Here is a 22,568-nt window from a genome sequence, read left to right as displayed (position 1 = left end):
GCAGCGGTCCCGATGTTTCACTGAAGTACGACGCGCCGACGACTTTGAGCCTTTATCTTCATAAAGCTGTACGTTCTCTCGATACAGAATGGATTGGATGTATCGTATGTGTATCTTCGCGAATTTTTACGAAAATAAATTTCCCGCGAAAAAAACAAGTCCTATTATATTAGAATAAAATTATTTTATCGGTAATATATACTTTTGTCAAATGCGTACCTCGTCACTTTGACTTTAAATATATCTTTTAAAAATTATTTTCGCATAGATTTACTTGATGTTTTATTCATCGATATATATATAGACGCACTAATGAAAAGAATTATTATTTTGGCTACAATTTTCCAATCATCCTGTTCATGTTAATCACACAAAAACATTACTGCGTATCTTATCAAATTACAATTGCCCTTTTTCTTAGGATTTACCCTGAAAATCATGATGATCATGGGACAATATGATATTGGAAGAATTTTATAAAGAATTTCTCTGATTAATATTCACCGCAACAAAAAATTTTAATATCTATAATACATAGATGCAAAATATGTTCGATTAATTTCACTATGTACATATTAATAATTTTTACCGCGATTTTCAGGATAAATTCTAAGAGAAAATTCCGTGTGGAAAAAAAACTGACTTATATCATATCATAAACGAAACATATAACTTACGGCGATGACACATGGCTGGCCGCCGGTCATCATCGTCGTCGGATATGCGTCGTCCGATATAAAAGTACCGGGGAGATTGCCGCGAAATAAAGGACAAAATTGTCATTTCGGATCCGGGTCGTTTCAGGAGGTGCGGTAATGGCCGGCGACCTGTGCCGACAGCGACGGGATCGGGATTATTGCGGAGTAACGTTAGAGTGTTAATACCAATTTTAATCGCTCGTCGTAAAGACGATACGCGCGCGTGCAACTATATAACCGCGCCACCGACCGGAGATTCGCGTTTGGCAATAAAGATGCTTTTATTAAATCTGCCCCGGCGGCTGCGCGTCTCATCTCTCCCTCTTTTTCCGTCTCATCCCGTTGCCGAAAGCCGGGGCTCTTTCACCCTCTCCCTCTCTCTCGTATTTCTTCGCATGTTGGTTTATGGCTGCGTTCTTTCTGTTTCTTTATGGAGATCGTGACGTCTCAAAAGACAGCGACGTCGTCTTTGTCGCGTCTGCTCGTCTTCGTGCATCGAGAAACGAACAGATCGCAGAGAAAAACGGCAGGAGGGCATTTTTACCAAATTACCTTACCTAATGACGGACACGGTCACGATATCTAGATTTATACCGCTCGTGAAGTTTCATCACTTCATTTGTCATCCGCCGTATCGGCCGTTGGCCGGAAAAGAGTCTTATTCAATTAATTATATAGTTTTATCAGACTTTGTATATCTTGGATTTTTTAATATAAATGTAGTTAATATTTTAACAGTTTTTTTATTCTTGTATAATTGGCTATGAATGTTAAGATACTTAACTAAACCTAGCTGTTGCGCTTCGCGTTACTTGAACTTGTTGATCGTATAAATATTCGCTGCAGGATATTATTGCAATCGAATTCAGGATGTCGTAAACACAATGTAAACCTAGATTTTTATCGAAAAATTTTACGCGGGATAAAAAAAGAGAAAAGGACCAATAAATCGTCCCATTTCTCCCTTCGTCGGGCCTTCATAAGCCGTGAGCAACCTCGAGGGTGCGCGTCTAATTCCGATGAAGCACGTTAGATTCTATGGACGGAAGGAGGCGGAAAAAACGCGCGAGAGATCGATAAATCGGGAGTCGCTCCGGATGGTAAACAAAAGCTGAAAATAAGAAAGGAAGCCCTCGTTAAACCTCATTAAAACCGGGATAGTTATGCTCGAGGCACCCCCTGGATTAATGCGGCGTATGACGAGGGGCTCTCGCATTCCCGTAGCGAGAATCGAAAGCTTCGAAAATTCATGATTCGCTTCGAGATACGGTCCTCTCTCTCTCTCTCTCTGTCTGTCGTCCACAATGAACATTCATAATGATGACGTGAATCAACCGCGTCAGAATACGCTTTGATGTGTTGGAGAAAAGCAAAGAAAACAAACGCGCCGATAAATACTATGATGCAAATTCGCGAGAAGAAATATCTAATATTATGTGCGATTTATTCTAAAAAAAAATGTATTTATTCGATTCTCTTGAATATAATATTTTGCACAATGAATAAATAGCGACTGTAATAGCGACTCTAAGAAGCCATCAATAATGATAATATGAATTGATTAATCTCATCAATGTACATCCCGCGCCATTAGCTATACGCGTCATTAGCTTTCACGATCGGATAAGGATTAATCGGCTCCCCAGAGATATTCTTCAATTTAGTCGATATAGGCTACTCTTTAATGATCCTCGATAGATAAGATGTTACCCGGTATTCTTCGGATGAGTATACGATCGACCTAATATAATTCATCGATAGTCAACTAATCGGGCAATCACGCCAAGAGGCGCGTTTTTTATTTAAAAAATAAGTAAGAATAAAATAAAATATAAAAAAGTAATGAATTAAAAAGTACTATGTACATAATAAAATTAATCGAACATATTTTATACCTATATATTATGGTAAATATTAATATATTTTTTATCGAGGCAAATATTAATCAGAAAAACTTTTATAAAATTTTTCCAATATCACATATTTTCCCACGATTACCATGAGATTTTCAGGATAAATTCTAAGAGAAAATTATCTCTGTGTATAACAAAAGAACATATAATAAAATAAGAAAACACTGAAATAAATAAGCCATTCGCACGCAGTCAATGTTGAAAGTTGAATAAAAAGCGTCGGTACTTTCTAATATCAGCGACCCTAATCGGAAGATTCGCCACGCCGATTAATCGTCCGAGAAGGGGGATCAGTTTGTCGGAAATGAAATATCTGGATAGAGAAAATCACGCTCGGCCATTAAAGAGATCGACGCTCCTTCCTCTCATTTAAGATTGTTAGGGGCAAATTGTCGCTACCTGTAACCTGGTATACACTCACGTTAGCCATTATTAGCCGCCGGGGCTTCTTCGATCTCGCCCGCGATCGAAGGGGATTATTCGCCTATTATGGATTCGTGACTATCGACGACCGGTCGGCGCGTCGATGAACATTCTTCAAATTTACGCCGAAACCGTATCCGTTTCCCGTACAATCTCATCTTGGCTGTATCATCTCGGCCGTGCCATCTTAACGCGTTCAGTAAATTTGTTGATCAAAGCGTGATCGTCTCGATTCTCTTTACTATAATAGAAAACAGCGGGATTTCTTGATTGTAATAATAAATAATATGATTTTGACAGCTCAGCGAATGTTCAAATTAAGACGTGAAATTGAAATCAAAGAAATTCGTATATACAATATATAAATAGAATTATATATATATATAGAATTATTACAGAAAAATTATTCTTCTCTCATGTTAATGTATTCTTATCTAACGAAAATAAAAATTATTACACATTTTTAATAAAATTGCGATCGCCTCATTTTTTTATACATTACACAGACAAAATTTTCTTTTAGAATTTACCTGAAAATCATGCTAATTGTGAGAATATTGAGATTTTGAAGAATTTTATGAGAGTTTCTTTAATTAATATTCATCACGATAAAAAATATTAATATGTACATAGTAAAATTAATCGAACATATTTTATTTCTTTTTGTGGTAAATATTAATATTTTTCATTGTAATAAATATTTAATCAGAGAAATTCTTATAAAATTCTTTCAATACCAAATTGTCCCACGATTATCATGATTTTCAGAGAGAAAATTCTCTCTCTCTGTGTACAATCGAGAAAACGAGAAAATTGAAAAAAGTTTGTCAACAATTATGCGCTCGATTCTAATTTAGTATTGAATAAACATCGATACCAGAGGAAAATCGGTGTAATTTACACCATGTTTTCATCTCGATTTTCTCTCTTATACAAACAGAACAAACTGCCATTTCATTTTCTTCCCGGAACGTCAATTGAGGTAAAAGGCAAATATTCCCAGGATTATACGAGACGGTTGCAATTTCTGATACGTGTCCTTGAACCCGCTGTGTTTGAGCGGCGTTTAACATAACTCGCGTAATAACTCGCTACTTATGTACCACTTTGGATCCGCGCCGGGCATCTCGAGGGATGCTTTCGCTCAAATAATCACGAAGAAAGCCAGCATTCGCCAGTATTCCCCGTGGACGGATTCTCTCCTCGCGTGAGATGCATCCGCGAAACGTTGTTGCAAAGCGACCATCGTGTCAATAAAAATAATCGGCTGTCGGAAACTCGCGTAGGATATTTGTCTGTAGCGGGGAGCGCGCATTTATTTGGCCAGTTCTTGCGAACAGCAAAGTGCTCGGATAATTGTGTGTGTTTGTGTGCATGAGAGAGAAATTAGACAAGTTTACCTTCGTCTCCCGGAGGAAATTACCCCGTAGATAGAGATGATACTCTTGCAGGAAAACATATTCCCTGAATGCGCACGCTAATGATATTATAATTCTCCGGATCTCTCTCCTTTTTTCTAATTTCGAAAAGGTAATAATATAGTTTAGAACTTGGGAAAAAATAATGCGTTATTAATTTTTAAACCGTTATTATTTTTCTCACTATATAGATTCTATTGCTTGAGAGCGAGGGATCTTTATCCTTAAAGATCTTCAATCATGATTTCAAATCGATATTAAAGATGATTAAAGAAAGAATTTTTGAATGTTTAGAATTTTGTAATTTTTCGGTTATATGATATATAGCTTTGTAATTATATTTCTGTGCACGCATATACATTAATTATCTTAAAATTGAATAAAAATATTCATAAGATGAGACGATTAAAGAATTTTCGATTATGTTTATAGAATCGCGTAATTTTTCGGTTATATGATTACAGCTTTGCAATAGAGAGAATTTTCTCTTAGAATTTACCCTGTAAATCATGGTAATCATGGAACAATATGGTACTGGAAACATTTCATAAAAGCTCTGATTAATATTTACCATACAATAAAAATATTAATATCTACTACAATAAGATATAAAATTTATTATACAGCCGTTGACACAGCCGTTGCGACACTTTTTTAAGTAAATTTCTGAACAAAGTTTATTGCATATTCATAAACTTACTAAAAAAAAGTGTCGCAACCCCTGTGTTTCAACGACTGTACATATTAATAATTTTATTGTAGTAAATATTAATCAGAGAAACTTTTATCAACTTCAAAATCATATTATCCCACGTCCCACGATTACCATTATTTTCAGGGTAAATTCTAAATTCTCTTCGTGTATATTTCTTTGCGCACGCATGTATTAATTCTTGAATAATAATACCTTAAAATTGAACAAAAATACTTTAGAATTATCGAATAATATTTTCAGATTATATCTATATTATTTTCATTGTAATATTTTTTAGAAAGCGCAAATGTGTTTGGATATTATTATTTAAGAATCGTAAAAACATACATCGCTGTACGCGAGTAAAGCGTTCTATCGGTGCCCTCGGCTTTTTCCAAGAAACCGAAGGCCTCGGTAGGCGCTCCCACAGTGAAAGGATTGAAGATGTAAAAAAATGCATAAATATATGTAATGTACGTTTAATCGAGAGAAAGTGGGTGTTGGGAAATTTAATTAAATTCTAATGCAATCATTTTATATCGTCCATACATAATATATAAAATATTTCGCCGAACGAAATCAAAGATTTCTAAAGGCGAAATCATTGAAACCATTTTTATGATACTTCTTGTAAAATAAATTCATATACTTAATAGCATCGATATAATCGTTCTTATCCGCGATCTCTCTTCATACGAAAAAATTATGTCAAGCTCAGAGGTCGTCATACTTGGGATCTGCATATACATACATGCACCTTCGGGTCTCGCTTAATTATATACATGTATAAATGAGATATAACACTCTGACTCACCACCAGTTGGCTTGCGCGCCGCTCTGCCACGCGACGATCAGCAAAGACACGAGCAGGTAGTAGCTCGTTGACATGACGAGCGTGCGTTGCGTGCGGCAGCAAATCCCGTGTGTGCGGACTCTCTTTTAACCGCGACTGCCGAAGTTTCTTTTTAACCGAATTCCGAAGTCCAGGTCTCTCTCTCTCTCTCTCTCTCTTTCTCCTCGTGCTGAAAGCGGCGAAGGAGAGGAGGATTAAGCCGGTGGACCAAGCGTTTCTCTTCGTGTGCTCTCTCGTCCCTTCTTCAGCCTCTTACATTCTTACACGCGCCGCCGACGATGGCCCGTGTCTCGCATCGCTTCTCGCGAACGATATCGGACACGTATTGACGTGCGCGACCGAATAACCGAAGATCCGGGCGGCGAGCAACGACAAGAGGATCGAGAAGAGAGAAAGAGAGCGCGCGAACACCGGGATCGAGCGATCTTTGACAGCGCGCGCTGTCCCGGAGCGGAGCCACGGCAACGTTGCGGAATAACCACGTTCTCTCTCCTTTCTCGCGTACCTCGTCTCTTTGCGAGAGAAGCTGCTCGTGCTCTACGAAAAAAGACGCGGTTTCTCTCTCTCCCCGACTTACATTTTTTTGGTTATCAACGGTAAATCGCGCTCTCACGGTTTTTTGCGCGGACGCGAAGAAACTAGAGATAGGAATAAAGTTGTTGCAAACCGGATCTCGATTTAACAAAACCTGGACGAACTTTCGCGTCGCGCGCGACGAGCCTCAGGAGCCGGGACGACGAGCGAGATGACGCTCCGTGAACGTTCGCGTACGAACTGCGGTCGGTAGTCACGAGGAAAAGGGCAACGGGGCTCTCGCGAAGGGGCGGAGTCGCCGCTAGTTTGCGGCGCGCCGATTGGCCGCGTCGCCGAAGAGCCTCCGAGGCTCCACTCGCGCTAATTAAGCATCTCGGCGCAGCATCCCGTCGCCGGTCCAGAGCGCGTACGTTCGCTCGCTCGCGATTCGTTCCCTCGTCACTCGTCTCTTTCTCTCTCTCTCTCTTTCTCTCTCTCTCGAGCGCGACTTGTACGCGAAGGGGCCGCGCCGTGACGTACCCTTTGTCGCTGGATCGAGATCATTTCGAAATAAAGGACACTCAGCATGGGCGTCCGCAGAGAAAGGACAGTTGCCCCTCTCTTGGAATTATTAAAGAATTATTTTTTTGCATATTTAATATAAAAGAAATTAAGAACAAAAAATAAGAAATAGAATTTCGAAATAAGGGACACTCTGCATGAGCAAAGGGGGATTTGCCCCCCTTCTTGGAATTATTGAAAAATTATTTTTGCATTTAATATAAAAAAATTAGGGACAAAAATATAAGAAACAAAAAAATTTTAATCATGTTTCCGCCCTGAAAAAAATCCTGCGGACGCCTATGGGACATTAGGAGAGAAAAAAACATACTCGTATCTTTGAATATTGATATGATAAAAATTGTCGAACTTATCGAGGTGTTATTGTTTTTTAGATGATAATTGAAATTACATTTAGAAGCAGAAGTTAAAAATAATGTCACATTCTTGAAATTGTCACGTTTATGTGATAATATTGAGTGAAAGGTTTATAAATTAGACGATTAACATTCATATTGGATAATTCATGATTTCTCTCTTATTTTTTTTCAACACTGAAAAAGATCTGTTAACTTGACTAAACCTTTTAACTACATTATTATTTTGTTAATTGAACATATATTTGAGTCAAATATACGTTTTGTTAGATTAATGTTATATTCAATTTACATATTTTTATGTTCAATTAACAAAATAATATTTAGTTTAAAGATTTGTTATTTTCAGTGAAGGAATATAGTCGTAATTATAATATATAAAGAAATTTTTATCTTTTTTGTTGGTAAAAGAAATTTCTTGGCAAAAAAAGTATTAATACAATTACTATTTTTATTTATATCAAAAACATAAAAGCTGCGTTAAATATTGAGTATTATTAATAATATTTCAAATATTCAATTATCCATAAATTATGTTTAAGCATTTAACAAATATTTTTATATAAAAATATAAGTAAAATAAGACAATAAAGAATGCTAAAACGTATATACTTCGGGAAACATAAAAGTTATAAAAATAGAAGTTTTCATACATTGAAATTTTTTAAAACTTATAATTATTTATCCAAAATTATATGTATCTTTCGAAAATCTTATATTGCGTGCATTATTCGAATATATGAAAAATATGCTAAAAAATTCTAATCATTTAAATTACATTCTTCAGACATTACGATAATGGAAATAAGAGATATTTGTTTCCGTTGAAAGAAAGTAATAATGTCGCTACTTTGTTTTGCCAGTCACGAAAAGAGTTGTTTAATCAATATACTGATATATCACTATCTAAAGCTAATTTTTCTTTCAATAAATTCGCTTTTTTATATGTATAAATATAGTTTTTCATTTTTGTAAATAGTTTAAAAGTTACATCAAATACAAACATATCATGTGTCGAATTGCAATTTTATCAAATTAAAAAAAAAATTTTTAAATCGAGATTTGATTTTAATTAAATACATTTTTTAACGTGATATACACATGTGTATACATTATATTGCCAAATAATTGTTATCGTTGAATAAAGCATATATTTATTATTTCTGTAAATTGTAAATATTGTACTATATTTTTTTATGAAAACGATAAAAAAATTTATGTTTAATCAAGAATAAATTCATTTTATAATTTCTCTTAAATGTAAACTTTCAAAGGATGTTAACAAACCATTAAAATTAAAATCTTTTATACGCAAAAAATAGAATGGAAATCTCTTATATTAACTTAATAATAGTACTAATAAAATAATAAATAAAAATCTTCTAAATGATACCCCAGCTGGTTTGCAATAAATTAATTTCATTTTATAAAAAATAAATACAAATTAACAAATATAAATTCACATTTCGAACAATGCAAATATAAAATAAATCTTTGTGAATTATTATGCAATTTAAAACTTGTTTTCTTTAGAATACGAAAATATCTATGTCGATCAATAAATTTCAATAATTTCACATGCATGTAAAAATAAATACTTTTGTGTATTATAATTATCGATTATATATAAATTGTAATATTAACAAATATATATTTCTGTAACGTTTTTCTAATGAAGGGGATATTTTAACATTTGTTGATTATGCCAAATTTTTCGATGAATCGGTTATTAAAAACAGAATGCTCTGATAATTTACATGTAATCATTACAAATAAGGCAACGCTGCCATCTGCGAGTCTGATGGAGCAATTTCTGTAAACAGCGGTAGATAAAAATTTTAAAAATGTACAATATGCATTTATATTCAATAAAAGTATGTTTAATATTTATATGAAAAAATTATATAATCATAACAATATAAATATTAATGAATTACATATTGAAATAAATTTGAACATATGCTTAATAACAAATATTATATATTCTTTTATATATATATATATAAAAGAAATGTATATAATACATACATTTTATTTCTAATAATATCAAAACACAAATTCATAATAAATTAATTTGTTTGGAGAACTGTATTTTTCGTATGATACATATATTTATATAGATACATATTGTATGTGCAGAGTGTATCTCTTATTTTTTTATTTATTTATTCAATGAATACACTTTCATCCAAGACTATTGTTAATTTTACGTCATTGTTTCTAATAAATAAAAACAATAATATAATACATTTTCGTTTAACATTTTCATTATTTTTTTTTTGGTTGCACAAAAAAGAAACAAGTATTATTCTAAACTTAATTATATATATTAAGCGACATAAGATGTATCTTAATATTCTAGTGCAATTAATATTATTTTAGAATATACATTGAATACATGGAAAATTATCTGATTATAAAACTGCTTTGGCAATTTATTATGTTGTATCATATATACAACAATTTATGTTCAAGGCACAGTTGCTTTTCTGAATTGATTATCACACATTTGACAAACAGAAATATCTCTTTTAATAACTTAATTAATGACTTATTAATACTTATCAAAGAATCAAAACAGACATTAATGCACTATCATATTCATTGTTTGAAAATAATTTATGTAGTCATACAGTTGCAAACTCTGCCTGTCGTTGCGAAGGATTATGGTACAAGCCAGCCATTGCTTCCTGCAATGCTCGTAGGCATGCAACATGTGCTTTAAATCCTCCTGCTCTGTCAGTCTTACATTCACTACGTACATGTGAAACGTATCCACGAGCTTGGAGCTCTCGCCAGTTAGGTGGTGATGGACCTTCTATTTGTTGTTCAATAGGTATGTAAGCATAAAGGGGACCTTCTTCTATCTTTGGCATTGATAAATAGTTTTGACTTCCCTGATTACCAAATTTAATTCCCGTACTAAACTGAGTAACTCTAATGGCGGAAGGAGTAGAAGCTTTCGCCTCCTTCTTCTGAGTTTGTAGTGCGGAAGCAAAAGATTCAAGAATATTTTTAGCATTTCCCTCAGAGAATGTTAATTCGTCTATTAGGGCTTCTTTTTCGCGAATCTTTTTCTTCTTTATTTCCACCTCTTCTCTCGCAAGTTCTATCCTCCTTTCTTCCTCCTTTTGTTTTTCCAATTCTAGCATCTCCTCTAATTCGTATTCGCTTCTGCCAAGTTTGGACTTGCTTTTTGCTATTTGCTCCTTGTTGTCTCTCTTATACTGCTCTATCTTTTTATTTGTTTCAGCTACATCAATATTATTTGCTAAATTATATATTATAGTTTCAACTTCCTCTAAGTAGTCATTGTAGTCCCTTAACGTGGAAAAGTCTTCTTCCTTTTTATTAAAATCTCGCAGGATACGTTTCCTTATATTTACTTCCTTTTCAACCATTGAATCTTCAAACATTTGAACTCGGAAGTTTGTTCTTCTCAGTGGAATTTTGCATTCTGGGCAGGCTCCGGAACCTAAATAATTTCATAATTATATAAAGTATTATTAAATGGTATAATATTAATATTAGGAAAAATTATAAAAATAATAGATCGAACCTTTTAAAAACAGTAAATCCACACAACTCTCACATAATGTATGGCCACAAACATTCACCATCATTTTTAATGATGGATTTCGGTATTTGGTGGTTTTGCATCGTGGACAAGCTTGATCATCCATCTTCGAAAATAAAAAAAAATTAATTAGTTTGACAAATAATTTGTTTTCAATTTTTCTCTGATTCAAAATAGATTTCACTTGAAAAATCAACTTACGATTGCGATGATTGAGATTATCTCTTGTTCGTGAATATAATTATTTGATTAAATCAACCGCTGTGCACAAACTATCTAATATTGTGTTCTAACATCATAATGGATTTAATTAGACGTCACATACGGAGAGAAATAATTAAGGAGCATTACACATAATTCCATTTATACACGTAACCCTTATAACCTAAACTTGCTCATTGAAGTCAGTGGTGAGTCGACTTCAGTGAACACTCGATCTCGAATACTCTCGAATCACCTATCGATAGTAACCTATCGATGATATATCAGATATGGCTTCGGTCGTTCAGTCTTCAGTTTGAACGAAACGAGTCAGTAGTGCATTGTTGCAAAATTCATTGTTATTCTTGTTGCCCTGTGTTTGTGTTTACTTTGTTTGCTTTCGTTTGTTTCGCAACATTTTACTTTTCATTGATTGTGACAGGTAAGACCTAAATATTGACAATGAATAAATGTGTGAAAGCTATATATATATTATTTGTCAAAATCGATTATTTTTAATCAAACTCGTTGTAAGTAAACTTTATGTATTAAAGAAAAAATGTGACATTAATATTTTTAAATTAGTACGATCTTAATTTTCTATTATATAGTATATGTAATTTTTAGTATTTGATATATCATTAATATAATTAACGAAACTTAATAATAACATGGTTATAATTTGTTATTCTACTCAAGCTGAAAATGTCCAGATTCTTATAAACAATTAATGTATCTATCTTCGTTATAAAAAAAAGAGCGTTTGCAACAAGAGCTTGTTTTTTAAACTCGTGAATTCAGTACGGTTTTGCAGTACATATATCGTATGCCATCGCGGTGAATAAAAAGAAATTAAAACAATGCTCATATTTTTCTATATAAATTCACTTCGTTTTACGTTTTCAATTTACAAGAAACTGAATGTGAACGTTTATTTTAGAACAAAAATTACAGAAATATTACTATACAAATCTATGCCTTTGTTCTTCAGTTTTATATATTCGCTTTTATAAATTTTTTTGCTCTCCAATTGTTAAACACCATTGCTTTATATCTGTTGTAAAAATGGATAATGGCGAGAAAAGCGTAACGCTAAATGCATTATTAGTCAATCAATCACAGTTTTATGACGCGAATTCTTTATAGAATCGTAATTACGTTTTCTTTACAATCCCTGAACTTCTAAAGTAATTAAATTTATTAACTTTTCATGATTTATTAAATTTTATTGAAATTGCATTCGAAATAGTCATGATGAATTTTTAAATTTATTTATTAAAATTTATTTGTTATTGATTATTGTTATTATTTATTACTAATAATATATTAATTATTAAATTATTATTTATTTGCAACAATATTTCTGCAAAGTAACGCAAATCATAAAATAATCAATCGAAAAAAATTAAATATAGATAGGTCAATTATTGATCAAATTGGAATATTATTGCAATGTGATTGACATAGCAAAAATAAATCTGACAACAATTATGAGAAATTTATAGCAAAAATATGACATTTAAAAAAAATAAAAGCAAAGTGGACCAAGGAGTGCATTGAAATTCGATTGACGCCGCGAAGCCTCGAAATACCTTCAATCATTCATTCGTTCTTTTTTATTTCTAAAGTTTGAAGAAAATATTGCAAATATTAAATATCTCGTTTTTAATTTAAATTTATTACGCATCGATATTACGCTACCTAATAGCAAATTATCGACACACTTGTAACATTTCACATAAAATGGAAAAAAGTACGAACGATTGATATATGTCAATTATATATAAATACATAAAACATACATGATAACTATTAGCTTTATGTCGAAGAAATATTATATATTTATAGACTTTGTACAGCAACGGATGTTCACCTCGAGAGAGATGAACAAAAAAATTACAGCTACCATATAACGAGTTAATAAAACAAATTTAACATTAATTTAGTAAAAAATAAAGAGAAAAAGAGAAAGAGAGATAGAGAGAGAAGCATATGTTAGAATTTACAAATACAATAACATTTTACGACTACGTCTTCTAAAAGTATAAAAAAACATCACTATATATCGATAAAATATAAAAGCTATAAAAAATTTTACCGAGCAGCGCCCATAATATTTATATTGTTCAAGTTTGCGCTCGCGTTCATTCGCTCGCTTCTCTCTGCTATTTACAAAGTAAAATACATTCTAGATTAACAAACAGCAAAATATACACACGCAATTTTCATAAGTGCCGGGAAATTTTACCCGAAAACTGAAAAAAAGACATTTAAAATCCACGAGGTACGAGAAAAAAAAAAAAAACAGAGATGAATCTTATATAGAGAATCCACTGCCAAGTTTAATCGGCGCCGTGGTATCTTGGGACGGTATATTCGATTCCCGGATTCCCGGCTAGGGATGCTGCGCGAGAGAGAGAGGACGAGCGAGAAAGGGCGAAGGTGTGAGCGCGAGAAAGAGAGCGTGCGCGAAAACGGCGGCGATAAAACGGAGAGGGATACACGCTTGCGCCAGGAATATCACCCTCATCTCTCCTCGCACATTGCACCCTCGTGCAAGGGGACGAGAGAGCGGGGGTGTGTTGCGAGGATAGATGGCAGGGCGTCTCTCCCGGGCAGCACAGGGCCGCGCAAAGCCGCGTTTGCACGCACTGTCAGTTCTCTTCAGTTTCGCTCGGATATCCGTGCAACGAGTGACATTCGCGCCGATCTGCTCCGTCGAATCCGAGGGATCGTTCCTCCCTTGTCGAGGGGATATATAATATATCGGGTCGCGTGTCAAGAACCGGCGACCAGGACGCGCCGGAGACACGCCTGTCATTATCGCGAGATGAGAGAAAAGGATGCGTGCTTGAATCACGACACCGTCGTTTTTCCTCGGGATTGATTCCTCCCCTAATGTCGATTCTCGATGCTCTTAGATCGCAAAACGGGGTAATTAAATAGAGCGTGTCGGGGAGAGACACAGTGAGTTTCGCGAGTTTTGTATATATTTGTATAGAGAATAATAATTCTCCAAGATATGTTAATTTCGTATTTTTTTTCTTTTTCCTTTTTTTTTTTTAAATGACACGACCAGCGCGACGATCAAACGGGCGATTTCGTCGAGGATGCGATAAGACGAGGGTCGCAAACGGACGTGGGAGAGAAACCGAAGATCCGGAAGGATGCGTGTATCACGCCCCGCCGGTGCTTTTCAATTACGCGAATCTAGATCGCGAGGCTGTTAGCAAATTAAGCGGGCTTGAAAGCGGACTATGCGGGCCGAACGCGATATAGAAAGAGGCAAATAACGACCCCCGTCGCGATGAGCAATCGTCTTGCTGTTACAAATTCGCAGTTACAAAGTAGGGACGTAACGGTGCCATGGAGCGTAGAGGCAAGAAAAACCGGAAATCGTCGATTTATTATTCGATAAGCTCGTCTTGAGATTTCCGTTCTCCGGCAAATTTTCACTGTGCAAAGTATATATATACATATATATTATATATACACACACAAGCGAAATTCGCGGGCAGTTCCTCTTTTTCTACGACCCGCAAAAGTTTCATTCATCCTTCAGGATCGAGGAGGAAATCGACCAGCGCTCCGAAACGACTATGAGAGATAAAAAATGAGGTGCCTAATCTTAACCCTCGGTCTGCTGGTTTCGGGTGAGTCAAATAAATCGCAGTCGACGTCGACAACGCGCCAAATCTCTCCGTAACATACAATTGCAGCGGAAAAAGCGGATCTAGAAAAATATGATATTCAGTTATTATCCAACCAAATAGAATGAATGTAAATTTTAGATGATTCAGTTTTATTACCAAATAAAAGTTTAATCTGATATTTATCAACCGAATTATGCAATATTTGTGTATGTATCTGATGGAAAAAAATTCTCTTTTATATAGATTAATTTTACTATTTAATAGAAATTTTATTTTTACACGTGGTTTCAAAACAATGCTAAAAATATATTATATTATAAATCAAGGAAGAAAATATCAAACTTGACAAGATTATTGAGAAACCAAATCAATAATTCGTCTAAATAATTATTCCATTTACAGTTATGTAATAATAAAAAAATTATATAATATAATTATCCGCTTAAAAAATTATATATATATATATATATATATATATTACTTTACAATCGTAAAAATAAGTGTTAATGGTCACTCACCGTACATAAGTGATTCTTGAGTGTTGCATGATATATTTGTTTCCAGAAAAGTTTCTGGTTCGATTAAAACACGAAGAATACGAACAATGAAATTAGTTTTACGATTCCAACAAACAAATAAACTTTAACTGCTTTTCTTCTTTTCAAAACAGGTTAATGATGTTACGCGAAGCACGTTCAGATCGAGCGGCGCGTAAACTGCCTTTTTATGTCGCGATACGCATTGAATATCTACCCCTTTTCGCGAGAAATCACGCGATGTAATATTATATATTTAGCGGGGTGGGGAATACTGACACAGTATATTACAGTGTATTACAGTGGATTTAGTTAGCTTCCAAACTTAGCCTTAACTTTGTAATAACTTAGTCTTAACATTAGCTTTGTCCAAAATACGAGTTTATACAGCAATTAACCCGAAATTTCCATGTATAGCTCTGATCTAAAGAGACAAGATCTATAATATTATATAATATCACAGAGCAAAAAAAAAGATAATTAATAAAATGCAGACATATACGTAACTTGAATTCTTTTCATACAATATATCGTGGAACAGAATATTCTTTAGTATTTTTGCGTATTTTTACGTATAATAAATATAATTGTGTGTAAAATATGATACTTAATTAATATTAATATTTTCCTGTTTCCTCTTTGTTTAAATTTCCGCTGTTGCTTTTATTAATATTACAATTTTTCGCAAAATATTATTCCGCACCATTTCGTGCGTACGCGTACTATTTGAGAAATTATATTAATTATTACAGATTAATTTTAAAAAATTGTAATTATATTATATAACATGCACACATCATTTTTTTTATCTGAATATTCTTATTTGATTTTTGCAACCCAACAGATTACATTGCTAAAATTATATTGTTTAACATGCCGTATAATTTTAATTAATTTCAGTTCAATGACTTTAATGATTCTTACCTTTACCTTCACTTGACCTTACTGTTCATTCAACAGTAAGCGTACCATAAAGCACTATATTGAATTTGTATACTTTGAACAGAAATTTCATCGACCTGCAAACGTTAATTTGACAAGTACATATTCTCAGAAACACAACTCTTGTTTTCTTATAACAATCTTATAATAATATGGTGTAAAATAATTTTATATAAAAATGCTTTTATTTTATATAACAAATAGAATTATTTTTCCTGTTCACAAAGAGGTATTTATTAAGAGTTATTAAAAGTTTGGTATAAAAAGCAACTTAAAAGAGGCAAAATTACAAAATAAGAATCAAAAGAAATTGATTAAATAAATAAAATTTTCGATATAATGTTAGATAATTTTTCATATTAAAAAATATAAAATTTTTAGAATGTAATTGTACTGATATTTTTCATATGCCAGAGCTATATCATTGTTTCAAACTTAAGAAAATAAAAATAAAGGAGAGAATATATTTTCAAGCTATTCTCAGGATTAAGGTTAATATTTCTTGAGATGATATAAACGCGCGCACTCTTACGACATGTTTAACATTAATAGCTTTAGGCTTTAGCTTAAAATTAAATTAAGATCAGGCTTAAGATTACAAAACTGACTACATCCATAGTTAGTTGCAAAATGAATTAAAATTATATATATGAATAAGAAGTAACACGAAGAAAATTAAATCTACCGTACATTGCTGGTTAGAGTAAGCACGAAGAAAACACGACTGAAAGGATGGAAATCCTGATATGTATTTTAACGTGGGTTATGCGGGACGGCGCAAATCCCACGAAAGCGCGGTAAGGTAAATATTTACTCGCACAACTACCTGCATCCCTTTAAAGTTACCCTTTTGGAGCCACATTTATTTTTAACGCACAGTTCTCTGACGACGGGTTTATCGGATTCGGAAAACTGTGCGGCCGATATCGCGAACGGAATTTTTCTTTTGGAAAAAGAGCGCGCGCGAATATTCTGCATATTTCCCATGCATTTCGTTTGTTATATATATATAAGAAGCTCTCTTCACATTGTTACACATTTTCGCTATTAATGTTACGAAGGGCGTACTCCACCGTCAAGTTGGCGCTTATATAGAAATGTCTACATATATATATTACGGAGAGTATGTACATCCAACTAAAGTTACAAACTTTCCCGTGAACGATGGACGATTCACAATGTCAGAGAACTTGATAAACGAATAATGGAGAGTTTACTCTGTCAATTTATGATTTTGCTATTTCACGGCTATTTACGGCGTACAAGCATGTTATGTTACTTTGGTATATTGAATCGGAATACACAATCGTGTTTACAGTCAAATGTTAAACATTCAATGTTCCGTGTAAAGCGTGAGAGCACTTTCATAGAAGCAAAGACACACATATATGTATGTACGTTTATTAATATTCAATATATACATGAGTTGCTTTTATAAACTTTTTAAACTTTTTAAAATTGTAAAAGAGAGAAATTTAAGAAGGAAGTTTTAAAGGGAGAAAGATAAAGGAAAACTTTGAAATATAAAACATGTGGGAGAGAAAAACGTCTCTTTTGATAAAAAGACTAACGTTACTGGAAGTTCAAATGCGAAATAAATCAGAAAAAAGAAGAGATCAAAACAAAATGATTATATAAACATTACAAAGGCTCACAAAGGAATAAAGAATTCTTGAGTTGTATATAATAAAGGATTTTACATGAATTAAGCTTTAGAAGTAAATGAGTTTGAATTAAACATTATTTATCGTTTAATTTAGAGTAAATTTCAATTTCAGATTTTCTTGTGAAAGATACCAAATATCAACATTTTAAAAATCATGGTAGAAAAAAAGATAGTTAGAGATAAAAGATAACTTTTATCAAGTTATTCCTGTTAATTTTAGAGAAAACTCAATAGAATCATGTGAAAAATAAAAATAATGAATGCATTATTTTCCAATAATATTGCTCATTAAAAGTATAGATATTTTTTTTGCATATTCTTTATTTCAAATAGTTCTTTTCTTTAGCAAGCAAGATGTTTCCTTTTTCAAGCAAGATGTCCTCATTTTTTAACTGCCACAATCTTACAGATTCTATCACAGTCTTTCTTTGGTTGCGAGAAAAGAGGCGTTTTTACAAAAAGTTATATTCTCCGATAATGGTGTTAAAAAATTGCAGAAGAGATACTTGATAAAAAATGTATGTTCTATCTTATATTTTATGGTTGTATCTTATCTTATAAAATACTCCCCTTTAAGTAACTAAAAGTTCTTAAAGATTAATTAAATTCTGCGGCGATTTAGGTTCGTCTGTAACTGCTAAAATATTTATATATTTATGAAAAGTTATTTAATTACGTATATGCGAAACTGCGGAATAAAATAAAATATATAATTTGTTCATATACGGGCACAACACGTTTAATTTTATGTTATCGTGCAACAGGGAACAAGCAATAAGAATTAAAAGACATCGTTAACCCGAGAATAATACGGCTTTTTATGACATAAACTACCGCACAGGATATACTGTATACCGCATTAATAAATCGTTTTTGTTTATTATACTATACAAGATATACAAAGACCCAAGCAATGCAGGGATTAGAAAATAATGTTTCAAAAATATAAAGCTCCTTTAAAAGTATTGAAATTTCTTTTAAGAATTTATTTAGATAATTATTTTCTTTTCCTAATAAGAAGAAAACTCCAATATACTTTGATTTGAACTCGTTAAATACTTCAACTCATTTAATTGTCCGGAAAGCGATATTTCTAATGCATTCGAGATAGAACGAAATGACGATAATATATTATTGTTTGAACAGTATAAATTACATCTCGCGCTATATTAAAAGATATGTAGCCAGTCTCGCTAAGGTATGATATTGTGTTTGTTCAAAGTGCAAGGACCTATCCGTTGTATGGCCGATCACAGGACATACGATGATCGTGCATCGGAGCCGCTCGATCGGGGGCCGTATTTTGATTTCTCTGTCTCTCGCAACGTGACAGCCCTCGTCGGCCAAACAGCAACGCTGAAGTGCCGAGTACGAAATTTAGGCGACCGAACGGTACGTAAAATATCAAATATCCCTTCTATTTTATAAAAAAAATAGTTTCTATTTCTGTAAAGAAAATAATGCAATATAACGTATAGATATACATATATATATATATATATATATATATATATATATATATATATATACGTGTGTATGCGTGTAATTAACATTTTTATCTCGATATCAAATACGCGTATGTTAATAATTGAGAGAATTTATTTACAACTTTAATACAGCTCGTTCATCTCTATATTAATGCTATCCTTTTCAGAATAGAATCAGTAAAAAGATTAAGAGAACAGAGATGAAAATTGTAACATCCGATAATATCATAATAACAATTCATTCGTATACGCTTTCATATATGCAATGTAGTTTTATATTCTAATAATATTATCTCTCGCGCACATTATACTAAAACTAATAAAGTTTTGTATAATGCGATTTTAGTAATATTATAAGTTTGGCGCAGAAAACACATAGATAAGTATCGATAAAGAGAGTTCTCTTTTTCTCTCTCTCTCTTCGTTTTCTAAAGTTTATTTTAACTTCTATAAGAATTTGTGAGTGATGAAGTTTTAAGAAATATTCCTTTAGCATACTTAAATCCTTGCAATATTGAAGAAATGTTCAATTTTAGTCCCAATAATATGCATTCTAACTTGTGAGTACCACTTTCATTTCCAATATATCGAAAAATTGTGACTGTCAGTGTTAAAAATATTTCTTAGCGGTAATATTCTTGAAGTTAACCAGAAATACCTTTTGCCAAAAATAGATTGACTCAAAGCACATAACTCTCGATCAGTTTTAAACACTAGAAATCAATTTAGATGTTAAAAACATATCCATTAGATATATAAATTTTGCTCTTACATATACAATTGTGTAACTTATATAATATATATCTCGTTTCTCTTCTTCTTTTTATACTACATTTATATTTTGATAAATAAAACATATCACTAAATGATAAGAGCGTTATATCGCGAGAGATAAATATGGCCGCATTATAGTATCATTTGCAGAAGTTTATGAATAGATTATAAAGGAAAAGCGAAGAAGATGTGACTATCGATGTCGTGAAACTTATATATGAGTTATGAAACTCGATTAGTTTCAAACTTGACACGCAATTTTATGTTCTTGTTCTATACGCGGTGTTTATTTTTGTGTGTGTGTGTGTCACCACATGTATAATAAAGTTAACTCATCATGAGAGATACTTATTTGAAGAAGTGGAACATCGCAGACGAGGATAGCCAAGAGAGTTATATAAAAGAGCGTTGTATATCTCTTTTTTTTCCCTTTTTTTTGTACGTCCAGTTCATGCGCCAGTACGCTTGAGAGAAATTTTAGTAAAAAAGCACACTCTTTCGCATCTTTCGCGTCTGAGTTTTTGCTCGCACTGCTCGTCCCTATTTCGTTAACACCGTTTTTTATATTTCACTGGCACAATCTGTCTCTTTGCTGCGTCCATGCGTAGTTGAATTACGTTTTCACAGAGCAATGTAAATTTTGCACGTCTGCCGGCCTTATACACACTAGTGTTAATTTTTAGAGAAAGCTTATTATCTTCAATGACGAATTAATACGAAAATAATAACTAAAATTCTGGCATTTAAAATTATTTATGAGAAAGAGAAATACATTTTTAATTTCAACGGTATAATCTGCAGCTGTGCGTATGTAGTTGAAATATATATATATTTTTTTATAATAAAACAATGCAGCTACATTTTCCATTTTTTATTTCATTATTTATGTATAAGATTATATTAATTTTGAAACTTGTTATCTCAAATGTAGTGAATTATAATGCAATGCAAATACCATTTATCTATATAAAATTATTGAGAAATTTACTGTATGTGAAAAGTTAAACATTAATATCTTTTATTGTCATTGAATACATATATCAATATTCGATTATTATAATATTCATTATTATTATTCGTTAAAATTCAATCGAAGTATATTTTATTAAAAATAAATTTTATCGTGTAATGTGACTTTTTACGTAAATACGTATTAATATATTAATGCAATTATTGTTAAATATATCATTATACGTTATTGTATATTGATCAAAAAAGTACATTCGATACATCTCTTTTGAAGAATTGTGCACTTACAGGCACTATCATATTTGAATGCACATATTGACATTTTCAAAATGGATTTCTGAAAGCTTAAGATTATTTGCTTGTGTGACTTTTACGGATGGTAGTAAATTGTATGCCATAATCACGAAGAGAAAATGAAAAGAAGAAGCACGAAGATTTCTGATGTTATGATGATTACCAGAAATATTCAAAAATATAGGAATTTAACGTAAATTGATAAATCGATCTTTTCACTTTATATAAGTATATCCCTCTTGGGAATCACATATATATGTATATACAAATATTTCTTCGTATTTCACATTGAAAGTGCATCTGTAGAATATAGGAAATATAGGTCGACATGCGCGCGAGCAAATCTCTATGAATACTGAAGTGGTATGAACAAAGAGCGTTGAATTATTTTAATCACAAATCAATATAAGTTAAATTTCAATATGATAATTTAGTTTTATACCCATATCCAAAAGTATAAATATATTAAATTTCAACATTTTCTTTTTTTTCAATAAAATGCATTAAAAACCGTTTAGAATATATATTTTTTATAAAATATTTTAAATGTAATATTTTAATATTTTAATGTGTAATATAATATTCAATATTTTAAATATTATAATATATTATAATATTTTGAACTAAACAAATCCAAAATTTTATAAATATTAAATAACATTGTAAATAGAAAGGCTATGAGAGCCGAACACGGATGTATGTGCGTGAAGACCGCGACAATTTAATTTATAAATGTTATTTTATAAATTATATTTAGTAATATTATTGTTTAAAAAAGTAACGAATTTTTTATATACTTACATATATACATTAGTGATGCAATTTAATTTTAGTTTAGTTTAGATTAGTTCAGTTATTCACATTTAAATTCAAATTCAAATTTTCAATTCTTACAATCAATTTAATCCAATTTAGATTCAATTCTAGATTACTAATTTTTTAATGCAAAGTTAGCTAATATGATTAGCTTTATTTGTTACGAATTCGTTTTCTTTCGTTTAGTTTTATCTGATTTATTG

At 32.2% G+C, this 22,568-nt stretch overlaps 3 protein-coding genes across 7 annotated transcripts in view; 1 reads left to right on the top strand and 2 right to left on the bottom strand.

Moving 5' to 3' along the window:
* Nucleotides 1–6,094, bottom strand: part of LOC114941605 (protein Wnt-4) — a 39,891-nt gene extending 33,797 nt beyond the window's left edge. The window contains exon 1 of the mRNA XM_029316623.2: nucleotides 5,961–6,094. Coding sequence (XP_029172456.1) covers nucleotides 5,961–6,034 — 74 coding nt within the window. The 5' untranslated portion in view covers nucleotides 6,035–6,094. The remainder of the gene's footprint in view (nucleotides 1–5,960) is intronic.
* LOC114941608 (neurotrimin) overlaps nucleotides 1–22,568 on the top strand; it is a 61,867-nt gene that overhangs the window by 28,682 nt on the left and 10,617 nt on the right. Inside the window, exons 1-3 of one of the 5 annotated variants that reach the window (XM_085487004.1) lie at nucleotides 13,823–14,162; nucleotides 14,791–14,881; nucleotides 19,248–19,417. In XM_085487004.1, coding sequence (XP_085343130.1) covers nucleotides 14,842–14,881; nucleotides 19,248–19,417 — 210 coding nt within the window. In that variant the 5' untranslated portion in view covers nucleotides 13,823–14,162; nucleotides 14,791–14,841. Of the gene's footprint in view, nucleotides 1–13,822; nucleotides 14,882–19,247; nucleotides 19,418–22,568 lie in introns of those variants that run through there. The other 4 variants (XM_085487003.1, XM_085487002.1, XM_085487001.1 and 1 more) reach the window with 4 other exon arrangements.
* On the bottom strand, nucleotides 9,520–11,467 carry Mat1 (CDK-activating kinase assembly factor). Its single transcript, XM_029316625.2, has 3 exons — nucleotides 11,229–11,467; nucleotides 11,010–11,133; nucleotides 9,520–10,925 (listed from the first exon to the last, which is right to left on the bottom strand). The coding sequence occupies exons 2-3, from the start codon at nucleotides 11,131–11,133 to the stop codon at nucleotides 10,078–10,080; spliced, it is 972 nt and encodes a 323-aa protein (XP_029172458.1). The 5' UTR covers nucleotides 11,229–11,467; the 3' UTR covers nucleotides 9,520–10,077.

This window comes from Nylanderia fulva, unplaced genomic scaffold, assembly GCF_048542155.1.
Source record: "Nylanderia fulva isolate GAGA-0341 unplaced genomic scaffold, ASM4854215v1 Scaffold5, whole genome shotgun sequence".
Lineage (NCBI taxonomy): Eukaryota > Metazoa > Arthropoda > Insecta > Hymenoptera > Formicidae > Nylanderia > Nylanderia fulva.
The sequence above is the reverse complement of the archived record's forward strand: the minus strand, read 5'-3'. Positions and strand labels throughout refer to the sequence as shown.

Excerpts from the sequence above, each read along its gene's own strand:
- Mat1 (XM_029316625.2), bottom strand. The coding sequence starts at position 11,133 with ATGGATGATCAAGCTTGTCCACGATGCAAAACCACCAAATACCGAAAT. Across the intron at positions 10,926-11,009 it reads GGATTTACTGTTTTTAAAAG|GTTCCGGAGCCTGCCCAGAA; the intron begins GTTCGATCTATT and ends GAAATTATTTAG.